The 12,497-nt window shown below is 45.5% G+C and overlaps 1 protein-coding gene and 1 pseudogene across 1 annotated transcript in view; both read left to right on the top strand.

Moving 5' to 3' along the window:
• Elmod3 (ELMO domain containing 3) overlaps positions 1–12,497 on the top strand; it is a 47,032-nt gene that overhangs the window by 8,582 nt on the left and 25,953 nt on the right. Inside the window, 2 exon segments of the mRNA XM_050132859.1 lie at positions 4,085–4,159; positions 5,109–5,178. Of these exon segments, the coding sequence (XP_049988816.1) occupies positions 4,085–4,159; positions 5,109–5,178 (145 nt within the window).
• Positions 8,908–12,371, top strand: LOC126495267 (rab GTPase-binding effector protein 1-like; annotated as a pseudogene).

Here is a 12,497-nt window from a genome sequence, read left to right as displayed (position 1 = left end):
GCTCCAGGGATCAGTGTCCTTTGTGGCCTCTGCACACATATGACATACACTCACACAGATATGCACACTTAATCTTTAAAAAGTCAAAATAGAACTTAGTGTGGTGGCCACCCCTTTAGTCCCAGCACTTAGAGGCAGTGACAGGTGGATCTCTGTGAGTTGGAGGCCAGCCTGATCTACTTAGTTAATTCCATACCAGCCAGGGCAGCACAAAAGTCTTGTCTCAAAAGAAAATAAGGGGCTAGACAGATGTCTCAGTGGTCAAGAGCACAGGCTGCTCTTGCAGAGGCTCCAGATTCAGCGCGTGCACCATGTGATGGGTCGTGACCATCTGTAGTTCCCGTTCCAGGAGACCTATGCCTTCTGGCCTCTACAGGTCACAGGCATGCGTCCATGGTGTGCACAAGCATACATGCCGGTCTCATACTCATATGCATAAAATAAGTCTTAAGTCTTAAAAAAAATTGAGAAAGGGTTTCTCTGGGTAGCCTCAGCTGTCCTGGACCTCATTCTATAGACCAGGCTGGCCTCGAACTTAGAGATCTGCCATTCTCTGCCTGCTGAATGCTGGGATTAAAGGCGTGTGCCACAATTGCTCTGCTACAGATTTGTGTAATTTTTTTTTCCTTTGGTTTTTTTGAGAACTTCTCTGTAGCTTTGGAGCCTGTTCTGGAACTCACTCTGTAGACCAGGTTGGGCTTGAACTCACAGCATCCTGTGCAGTGTGTGTGTGTGTGTGTGTGTGTGTGTGTGTGTGTTTGACAATGGGAAAAATGGGAAAGAGGAGGAAAGAGAAAGGTAGGAAGGAATGGTAAGATAAATGAAACACATGGGTAGAATATGGTGAGGTGGCTCTCTGTTAAAACTTCCCCACCTGTCACCACAGCCCTCGGGAGAAGCTGGAAACAAAGGGCTCAGCACTTGTTATAAGCCAGCCAGAGCTCCAGAATGAAACAAGATTCCAAACAAACAACAGTGATGGAATGAATATTAAAGATAGAGGCGTCTCTTCCATTCTGAGAAAGGAAAGCTAAGTTCCACAGGGCGCGTGGAAAGAGGCTCTCAGGTCGTACAGTGGGCGCACAGATACGGCAGCCTGTGTGCTGTGATAAATCCCAGAGATCAGTACTTCCTCAGGACCGCACTGTGTCTCGCTGAGTGGACCTACTTTAAGGTTTAGAGTTTCGTTTGGTAGTTTGTTTTTTGTTTTGTTTTGTTTTTCAAGGCAGAATTTCTCTGTGTAACAGCCCTGGCAGTCCTGGAACTCTCTTTGTAGACCACGCTGCCCTCGAACACAGAGATCCGCCTGCCTCTGCTGCCCAAGTGCTGTGGGATTAAAGGTGTGCACCACCACTGCCCAGCAAAACTTTATTCTTTAATAGGACATTTACAGCATTAGAACATCTTTCTTGCAACTTTCTCTTTTTTATAACTTGAGTCTGTGGTTCTTGATTGTAAATTTTATAGATGGCAGTGTCTGTTGTAAGGTTGAAAGGTTAGACACGCCTGAATGTTACTGTAACCCTTGATCATCTAGCTAAAAAAAATTATCACATTTTTTGACCTTTGAGAACCTAACCACTGAAACATTATCTCAGAATAGTTCATATGCCATTTATTCATATGTATTAATTAGGGTTCTCTAGAGGACAGAAGGGATTGTGCGTATGTGTGTGTGTGTGTGTGCGTGCGTTATATGTGTGTCTTTTAGAGTGGCTTAGAGTTTGTGATCCTCCTAGCCTAACAGAAAATTCAAGAATCCGGCAGTTGTTTAGTCCATGAGTCTGGAGGTCTCAGCTGGTCTTGAGAACACACCAGAATCCTGAGGAAGTAGGCTCTAATGCCACTGAAGGGATGGACTTGCCAGCGAGAGTGAGGGCCAGCAGGCAAAGTCAAAGCCTCCGTTTTTGTGTCCCTTAATGTAGGCTGCCAGAAGCAGGTGTGGGCCAGAGTTAAGGCGCCTCCTTCCACTTCAGATGGCCAACAAAAATCCCCCATGGTCTGTCCAGCAGCTTAGATTTGTTAATTCCAGATGTAGTCAAGCTGACAACCAAGAATAGCCATCACATTTATGATTTTTAAATCTTGGGGCTGGAGAGAGGGCTCAGCAGCTGGAGCACTTGCTGCTCTTGCAGAGCTCCTGGGCTCAGTTCCCAGCACCCACGTCAGAGGGCTTGTCACCGCAGGACCCGAGCCTCTCCTGGCCTCCTTGAGCGCCTGCACACACATGGCATTCTCAGATACACGGAAAGACACACACAATAAAAATAAGATACAATTCTGAACAATAAGGATGTGCTTTTGAGCCAGGGAGGTGGTTGACAGGGTGAGGCTCTTTCTGCACAACGTGGATCCCCAGAACCCATGTGACCAGATGTGGTGCCCTGTTCCTGTGACCCCCATGGCGAGATTGAGGTAGTCCCCTCAATGTTCCTGCTTGCCTGGCACACCAGCAAGGAATAAGAGACCCTGTCTCAAAGCAAGGTGGGAAGTGAGGATAGACATGCTAGGTTGGGTTCTGACTGTCACTCATACGCCTACACAAACCTCACACTTCAAGTCATTTAAAATGATATTCCCTTCTGTGCAAATCACGAATTTTCTACTGGATTATTTTTGTGTTTTGTGTGTGTGCCAGTCTTGCTTTGTAGCCTAGACTGGTCAGCTAACGGCATCTTAGGCCTTATCTCTGCCTCCCGTGGGCTGGGATTGCAAGGCTGTAACTACCACTCTCGGTTTTTTGGTTTGTTTGGTTTGGGGAAATGGTTGAGTGGTTGGTTTGAGACAAAATCCCCTGTGTGTGTTTTAAATTTTATTTTTACTAACTTCAAGAATTTGGTACATGTATATGTGATAGATAGCATTTGCCTCGTACTTCTGCCCCTAACTCTTCCCAGAGCCACTCCCAACCCCTCCCAAATTTATGACTTCCTTTAATTAAAAAAAAATGCCTCAAGTGCAGTTTGTTCTGCTCAGGTGTTTGTGGGTGTGAAGAGAGCTGCTGGGGCACTGGGACCATTCAGGGCCCACACATCTTGAGAAAACTGACTCTCCCTCCCTGTCACGTGCTTCCTGAAAAAAAATTTCTTTTAATTTACTGGCTTATAGAATTCTTTCCTAATGTTTTAGGAGGATTGGCCCCTAGTCTGTGCTTGTGATGTGAGGGGAACCAGTTATGCAAGTGCTTTGTCGCTGTGATTTGCTTTTGCTTCTTTTGTTTTTTGTTTGTTTTTTGTTTTGTTTTGTTTTGTTTTTTGAGACAGTGTCTCTGTGTAGCCCTGGCTGTCCTGGAACTCACTCTGTAGACCAGGCTGGCCTGAGACTCTCCGCCTGCCTCTACCTCCCAAGAGCTGGGATTACGGGTGCGCGCCACCGCTACTTAGCTCTTATGTTTTTTAAAGGGTATCAGGGGAAAGGTTTGCTGAGTGAAAGGGCTGGGCAAAGTGCCTAAATGAACTTCACTGATGCAAGTTCCAGGACTTAGGGGCCGGCCAGATGGCTCAGCTGTAAAGGTGCTTGCTGCCAAGTCTACTGAGTTCTGTCCCCAGACTGACATAGTGGAAGGAGAGACCCAACCCCTACAAATTGCCCTCTGACCTGCACACGCATGCTTTGACACACATGGCCCCATACATACATATGTACAAGCATACATGCATACATCAAGTGATTTCTTAAATAACATTAAGTAATCCTTTTATAGCTTTTCCTCCCTTCTTCTACCGTTTATGATCCTTTCCTTTCTCTTATGGTGGGTACCCTAACCATATCCGTGCTACACCATGTCAGACCTACACTACTACATGTACATTGCTACATGCTTCTCTTCAGATCATGTGAACCCAGTGTCTCAAGCAAAAGCCTGCAGCACCACCCCATCTGTGGGAGCTGAGGGTAAAGATAGGCTCTTCTGTTCTCCCGCCTCGACCTCCCAAGTGCACCAGCATGTCTATATGGTTTTTCTTTAGATTGCTCCAAAGTTCATTTCTTTCTTATTCTAGGAAAAGAGGAGGAATTTAAACCATGGGCTATGGGAGATTGCTGCAGGAATTGACCCTGGTCTGTCTGTCTGTCTGTCTTGCAGGTGGAAAGTGTCTCTGCTGGGCACTCCTCATTGTACAAGGACAGTGGCGCACTCATGGCTTTCAGAGGAGTTCCGGTATATATCACCCGCTCTTGCGTGCCTCTGTTGCCAACCTAGGCTTCTGTGTACTGGGGACACAGGAGGGCAAGCACAAACCTGACACACAGTGTCTGTCTGATAAGATCATAGTATTCGGAGGATGAGCATCGAATGCACTAGGGATGCCAAAGCACACCGCTGTCCCAAGGGGCTGTGTGCCTCTGTGTTTATAGCATTCAACAGGACATGCGTTTGTCCCACACATTAACAAACTGCTACCACACAGTCAACGTATCCAGGAACTCCACTTTAAGAATATCTTTCAGCTGGAGGAGGTGGTGCAGGCCTGTAAGCCCGAGCATATCAGAGTCTGAGACAGGAAGACAAGAGTTCAAGGCCTGCCTGTGCAATATAGCTATACTCTGTCTTCAACAAAAACAAGATTGAATTTAGAACTGGGGTGTAGCTCAGTGTAGAATGAGTGTTTAGTGTGCACTTGGCTTTGAGCTCACGTGAGTGTTCACACGCACAGGCAGTTAGGACTGTGGTAATCCACAGTAAAGTTGTTGTCGTGCCCACATGCAGACCTGGGTTTGATCCCTGGAACACACATAAAGGCTAGGCATGGGGGCTGTGCTTGCAATCCTAGTGCTGTGGGGGCAGAGGCAGGAAGATCTTGGGGCTCAATGGGCAGCTAGTCTAGCCAAAGCAGGGAGCCTCAGGGACCAGTGAGAGACCCTCTTGCAAAAAGCAAAGTGGAGGTCTCCTGAGAAACAAAACCCAAGTTTACCTCTGGCCTACGTGAGTGCACACACACACACACACACACTCACACACACACACTTACTTTTAATCAGTCCATCTGAGCAGACTATATTCTTCCTGCCTCTCATTTCCAGAATATTTCATATACAGTGGGTGGGAAGAGCTGTGTGGGGGGAGACAGGAAGTCTACCCTCACTCTAAAGGTCGCCTGCCCCTACAGATCTCAGAGCTGAAGAACCATGGCATTCTCCAGGCCCTGACCACAGAAACCAATGGATGGCAGCCAGGTGGTAAGGACTCCAAGGACCCCTAGGGTTTGGGTGGGACCCAGGTCAGAGCCACCAAGGATCTGCTTTACCTCGTCTGAATCCTCCTTGCTCCTGCCCTCTCAGAGTTTTGTATGTATCATTCCCCAACAAAAGTTAGAAACAGTGTTGGGTTAGGAGCCAGTTGATCTGTTGGCGGTTTGCTATGTGCTTCCGGGCAAGCCGTGTATATCAGTTTACAGTGAAAAATTTAAATTACATTTTCTGAGTGCGGGCCAGAGGATGACTTGCTGGAATCAGTCCTCTTCTCCCACTGTTCAGATCCAAGGATGAAATCAGGTTACCAATCTTAGAGACGTGAGCCATCTCACCAACACAGCAGTGAGAATGTAAACACCTCTCATTCTCAAGGACAGTCTGAAAATGAGACAGTACAGAGCCAGGCATAGTGGTCCTCGCCTTTAATGCCAGCATTCAGGAGGCAGCGGCAGGCTGATCTCTGTGAGTTCAAGGCCAGCCTGGTCTACAAAGTGAGTTCCAGGACAGCCAGGACTATTAAACAGAGAAACCCTTCCCCTACCACCAAAAAAAAAAAAAATAGTGCTCTTGGCTAATTTCCATTTATAGGATAACGAAATCAGTGCTGTTTAGCTGATGGATAAACAGGAGAGGCAAAATTAAGGGGTCAATTAAATAGCAAAAGAAAGGAAAAGAAAAATGTGAACTGCATGAGTTATCCTAGAGATATTTGCTTCACACACACACACACACACACACACACACACACACACACACTCACTCCTGTGGGTCCCTGTGTCATGTCAGGATCATCTTCTGGCTTCAAGAGGACAGGAACAGTGCATACATGGTTTGTCCATCTCTCTCCCGATTTTAGGCACCAACTTGATAAGGCTAGCTGAAACCTTGAACTTTGTGTTGCATAACTGTTGCAATGGCAGATTCCCTCACCCTCTGGCCAGGGTTTTTCTTCTGGCTCACAGATGTGGTCAGATCACTTGTAGGTGAGAGGTCATTGGGTGAGAGATGGGTCTATCTCTGATCAAGGAGCTCGGAGACCAGGGTTGAAGGTAGGAAGGCTGTGTCCAGCCCACCACTTTCCCTGTGTTCCACACTCCTTATTCCTTTTGTTTTCTGTTCTTTTGAGACAAGGTCTTGTGTAGGCCCATCTTTCCTTGAGCTCATTCTATAGATCAAGCTGGCCTTGAACTTGTTGTGATCCTCCTGCCTCTGTCTCCCTGTTGCTGGAGTGCACCACCTTGCTCTCTCGCTTTTAAAGACTTATGTTTATGCATATATGCATGTGTGTGTGTCTGTGTGTGTATGAGTGTTGCTGGGTGCCCGTGGAGGCCAGAATAGAGTATTGGATGCCTTGAAGCTAGCGTTACTGTCATCTATGCGCTCCCAGGACAGGTGCTAGCAGCCAAACTGCGATCCTTTGGAAGAGCAGCAAGTGGTTTTAACTGCTAAGCCATCCCTCTCCAGTCTTTCCTCTCTGGAGTCGGAGCTGAAGACCAAACCCATGGCCTTGCACTTGCTAGGCAGATGCTCTGAGCCAAATCCCCAAGCCCTCATTCATGTCTTTTTGTTCATTCAGTTTGTCCCTCATTTTTATCTCCCATAGTCTTGCATGCTCAAGATTGAACTCCATTTTCTCTGTGCATACAAGACCAAGTCTGTCTGCATTATATAACTAAGTCGTTCTGAGTCTGTGTCTGCTACCCCAAGGCTAGAAGTAGCCAGATGGAATGTCCTCGCTGTCCATTCCTTAGGACCGTGAATGTCCCCATCCCACTCTGACTTGCTGGCCTAAGGCCATGGCTGTGTCAATAACAACCCTAGACTGCATCCCCTATAAGAAGATGGAGAATTGCTCATGCTTACGACGGTCCCATGAGAACTCACAGATGCTTACATAATTCGGCTAAAAAAAAAATACAGCTAGTAAACAGCAGCAGTGAGTGATCTCTGCTTCCCACCATTTTCTCCTCAGTTGTCATTAGCTTTCGTGGTATTTTATTTAATCCACACGTCTGTTCTGTCAATCCGTTTTTCATTAGTATAACAAAGCGCCAGAGGCTGGGTAATGTTCTGTGGAATGGGGTTTTAAGAGGTCATGATGGTACATGCCTGTATCTCCAGCACTTGGGAACTTGAGGGAGGTAGAAATGTTAGAAGTTTGAGGTTATTCTTGGCTAGATTGTGAGTTCAAGATCACCCAGGACTACATGAGACCCTACCCAAGGTCCAAGGTTCAGTGAAGTTCAGAAAGGGCTGCATCTGGTGTCCTACCTGCTGTTGGAGTTCCAAATTGGTGCAGGGTATCACATGACCAAAGTCATGTGACAGTGTCTCCTCTAGTTCCTGTCCTTCCTGTTTTGTTTTGAGACAGAGTCTAAGTAGACCAGGTTGGCCTTGAACTTACAGAGATCTGTCAGCTTCTTCTTCTTCCTCCCAAGTGCTGCGATTAAAGATGTGTGACATCATGCCTGGCAATTTTTAAATTATATGAATTGTAATTTTCATAAAATTCAAAATGAAGTCTTTTGGAGAGGACAAAAGATATACCCAAGTACCAGATCCTGTTTGTACAAGATCACTGAAAGTCATGAATACTCATGATTTAAAAAAGGTTGATTCGATGGCAGACTGAGCAATGACCTGTCTAGTATTCTTTTCAACCTTTTTGTTATTAAAAGTTTTTTCTCATTACTATTACTACTTTTAAGACATGGTCTTACCACAGCCCAGGCTAGCCCTAGACTCACAGCAGTCTTCCTGAGTGCTGGGTTTGCAGACATGAACCACCATGCCTGGCTTCAGGTTGGTATTCTCTAAGCCCAGCATTTTGTGTTTTGTGATTCTGGTTGGCACAGTGTCTGCTCTCTAATATGTGAGCTTAGTCAGTCATTCGTGGGAGTTCCATTTGAAAGTGATATATATATTTACAAAGATGACACGAACATAAACTCAGCAGTCGATACACATGTGTGTTTCATTCCTGTTTATCAGTTTAAGATGTTCTAGTACTCCAGAGCTGAATAAGAGCTTCAGGGCTGACAAGATAAAGGGCTCGCTATGTAAACCAGATGGCTAGAGATGGATCCTCAGAACCCACGTCGTCAAGGGAGAAGGAGACAACCGACTTCTAGAAGTTGTCTTTTGACCTACACGTGCGCTGTTGTACATGTGTGCTCACACAAACACTGACATACATCTGATAATAATAAGTTAATGAAGTTTTTTTTAATGACTCTTAAGCATTGCAGTCACCTAATTCACACCAGAATGGCCACGTTTTACCCAAAGTCAGACTTTTCTGTGAAAGTAGAAACAAGTTCCATTATAGCCGTTTCTGTTTTGGCGCTCCAAATGTGCTTGTGCTGTAATTATGTGACTTCTGTGGTCTTAAACTTTGGTTTATGGTGTGGGAGAACGGTCTGTATACTGTCAATTATATTTTAAATAAATGCTGATTGGCCAGTAGCCAGGCAGGAAGTATAGGCAGGACAACCTGACAGGAAGTAGAGGTGGGTCAATGAGAACAGGAGCATTCTGGGAAGGAGGAAGCCCATTCCCCCACAGTTGTGAGCCTGCCACGGAAGAAGCAAGATGTGACTGCCTTGCTGAAAAAGGTACCAAGCCATGTGGCTAACATATACTAGAATAATGAATGGGCTAATACATGTTATAAGAGTTAATAAGGGTCTGATAAAGGAGCAGGAGTCCCTCTCTTGGAGCAAACAGAGAGAAGTTTCTGTTCAGCAACGGGTAGCAGAATTGGAAAAAATTAATGCAAAATTTTTACGTGTACAGCAGCAGCTTGAGCAAGAATTTAATCAAAAGAGAGCAAAATTTAAGGAGCTGTATTTGGCTAAAGAGGAAGATCTGAAGAATCAGACTGCAGTATTGCAAGCTGCACAGGATGATCTGGGTCACCTTCGGACACAGCCGTGGGGGCTCAGGCAGAGATGGAGAATATCAAGGCAATCGCCACAGCCCACAAAACAAGAAGCTATCGATGAAGGTTAAAGGCAATGGAGAGAAGAGGTTGCCTCACTTGAGGCTGTAATGAAAGAGACAGTTCGTGACTATGAGCCTCAGTTTCTTCCGAGGCTGGAGGAGGAGCGAGCACAGTGGGCACAGTATCGAGAAAACGCAGAGCGGGAAATCGCTGATTTGAGAAGAAGGTTGTCTGAAGGTCATGAGGAAGAAAATTTAGAAAATGAAATGAAAAGGGCCCGGAAGATGCCGAGAAGCTCCGCTCTGTCGTGATGCCCATGGAGAAGGAAATTGCAGCTCTACAGATAAACTGACAGAAGCTGAAGAGAAGATTAAAGAGCTGGAGGCCAAAGGTTAAGGAACTGAACCATTATCTGGAGGCTGAGAAGCTGTAGGACCGAGCTGTTTTGAACACTCAGAAATCTGTTCTACAGGAAGATGCTGAGAAGTTGAGGAAAGAATTGCATGAAGTTTGCTGTCTCTTGGAACAAGAACGATAGCAGCACAGCCAGTTAAAACGTACATGGCAGAAGGCCAACGGCCAGTCTCTGGAACCTCAGCGTTTATTGAAAAGAACAACAACAACAGAAACCCAGATTCTGAAGAAGGAAAAGTACCAGTCGTGTGTGCTTTAGCTCAAGAAGAATCTTCAACAGCATTTTCACTTGATGAGGAGCATTTAGACAGCACCCAGGGGTCAGTCCATTCCTTAGATGCAGACTTGCTGTTACCATCTGGAGATCCAGTCAGTAAATCAGACAATGGCATGTTTAAAGATGGACTCCGGAGAGTTCTGTCTATAGACAGCTTGGGAACTTCAAGCTCATTGCAATCAAAAGCATTAGGCTATAACTACAAAGCAAAGTCTGCTGGAAACTGACAAAATGAGTCAGATTTTGGACCACTGGTTAGAGCAGATTATGTGTCTGAGAACTTTGTTACTGTGTCCCTTTGGTCACTGCAGATGCCAAGTGGATTCAAGTTAACCAAAGAGCAATTAAGGCAATGATGCCTGAACAGGAGGAGACAGCATCCCTCCTCTCGAGCGTCACCCAAGGTATGGAGAGTTCATATGTATCTCCCAGTGGTTACCGCTTAGTGAGTGAGACCGATGGGATCTCCTGCAGAAAGAGGTACATAATGCTGGAAATAAGCTTGGTAGACGTTGTATTCCAATTACAAAAAACAGTTGCAAGGAATTCAGATTCAGGAAGCTGAAACAAGAGACCAGGTGAAAAAGCTGCAAGCCATGCTAAGGCAAACCAATGTCCAGCTAGAGAAGACAAAGAAAGAGAAACAGGAGCTAGAGGACTTTATCAAACAAAGCACCGAGGACTCAATCCACCAGTATCTGCATTTGTAAGAGCTCAAGTCCCCAAGGGCTTACTTGAAGAGTTACAACAGAGCTTTTGGATGTTCAGGAACAGATGGCGGTGTTGATGCGGTCATGTGAACAGGTTTCAGAAGAGCTGGTGAGGTAACAGCAAGACAATGACAGCCTCCAGGGGAAGCAGAGCTTGCATGTGTCATTACAGCTGGCAGAAGACTTCATTCTCCCAGATCCTGTGGAGGTGCTCCGGGAACTGGTGTTAAAATACCGAGAGAACATCATTCATGCGGGGACAGCAGCAGACCACATGGAGGAGAAGCTGCAGGCTGAAATACTGTCCCTAAAAGAACAGATCCAAGCAGAACAGTGTTTTTTTTAATATTTATTTATTATGTATACAATATTATATCTGTGTGTATGTCTGCAGGCCAGAAGAGGGCGCCAGACCTCTTTACAGATGGTTGTGAGCCACCATGTGGTTGCTGGGAATTGAACTCAGAACCTTTGAAAGAACAGGCAATGCTCTTACCCTCTGAGCCATCTTTCCAGCCCCCCAGAACAGTGTTTAAAAGAAAACCTTGAAGTGACTCTACAGCTGGAAATAGAGAACTGCAAGGAGGAAATAGCTTCTATTTCTAGTCTAAAAGCTGAATTAGAACGAATAAAGGTTGAAAAGGGACAGTTGAGATCATGTCGATGAATAAATAAATGCTTGTAGCAGACATAGTTACAGCTAAGATGAAATGGGCTAGAGATGGAACTCAGTTGGTAGCTCTCTGTAGCCCAGGGTGGGTTTGAACTCGTAGATCCCCCTGCTTCTGCCTCCAGAGTGCTGAGAATCAAGGCCAGCATGGCCCTTCCGTGCACTCTTTAATCAGATCTCTAGCCTAGTGTTTTCTCCTTTGACAGCAGCACCGAGGCTTCGCAGGAAGCTGTTTCCAACCTTTTAGTGAGGAAAAGGAGAGAAAGGATAGTTAGTCCTGCAGGAGGCAAATAATAGCTACTCCTGTAGCTGTGGGGGCACTGAGCTTGATCTGGACTACAGAGGGATATTCTGTCTCAACAACAGCCATAACCACATCTAAACAAAACCTCACACCATCTTGTGAATGGCAAGTTGGTGAGCACGGGGGCGGTTTCTGTTGGGAAGGATCCTGTGCGGTGGAAATGACATTGCAGTGCCCTGTGTGCTCTGCAGGGCCACAGTGGGAAGCTGCTTGCTCATTTCCCTTTATATTTTTGTGCAGTCCTTCCTGTTTTTTCATTTCCTTTCCTTTTCTCTCTCTTTCATTCTTTTCTTTTTTCTTTTTTTAGAAACAAGGTGTATCCCAGGTTGGGAATGCATAAACTCACAGATACCTGCATGCCTCTGCCTCCCAAGTGCTGGGATTAAAGGCTTGTACTACCATGCCTGGTTCACCTTTCCATTAGCCAGAATCTGTAATCCCCAGAATTAAAATATTTTTGCCTTTTCTTCAAATCTGACACACTAGACTTTTGATGAAGATGTGTTACTCTTTTTGTTTTTTTTGTTTTGTTTTGTTTTGTTTTGTTTGTTTTTCAAGACAGGGTTTCTCTGTGTAACTTTGGTGCCTGTCCTGTAAATAGCTCTTGTAGACCAGGCTGACCTCGAACTCACAGAGATCCACCTGCCTCTGCCTCCTGAGTGCTGGGATAGACATGCACCACCGCTGGCTGGCTTTTTTTTTTTATGTGAGACTGAAGAGATAGCTCAGTGGTTAATAGTGCTTGCTGTTATTTCAGAGGATTAGAGTTCATTTCTAAGTACCCTGGTCAGATGGCTCAGAACTATCATGACAAGGAATCCAGCGTCCTCTTCTAGCCATTACTGCCACCTGCAGGCAATGTGCATGCACACACATAGATATACACATAAATAAATAATAAACAAATAGCATATATTTTTTTTTGTATTAGATAGGGTCTCCTGTATCCCCAACTGCTTCTGATTCTCCACCTCTCACATGCTAGG

The sequence above is a fragment of the Alexandromys fortis genome, unplaced genomic scaffold (assembly GCF_014885135.2).
Source record: "Alexandromys fortis isolate MF-2015 unplaced genomic scaffold, M_Fortis_MF-2015_v1.1 scaffold_397, whole genome shotgun sequence".
Lineage (NCBI taxonomy): Eukaryota > Metazoa > Chordata > Mammalia > Rodentia > Cricetidae > Alexandromys > Alexandromys fortis.
Note: the sequence above shows the minus strand (reverse complement) of the source record. Positions and strands in the feature narration are given on the sequence as shown.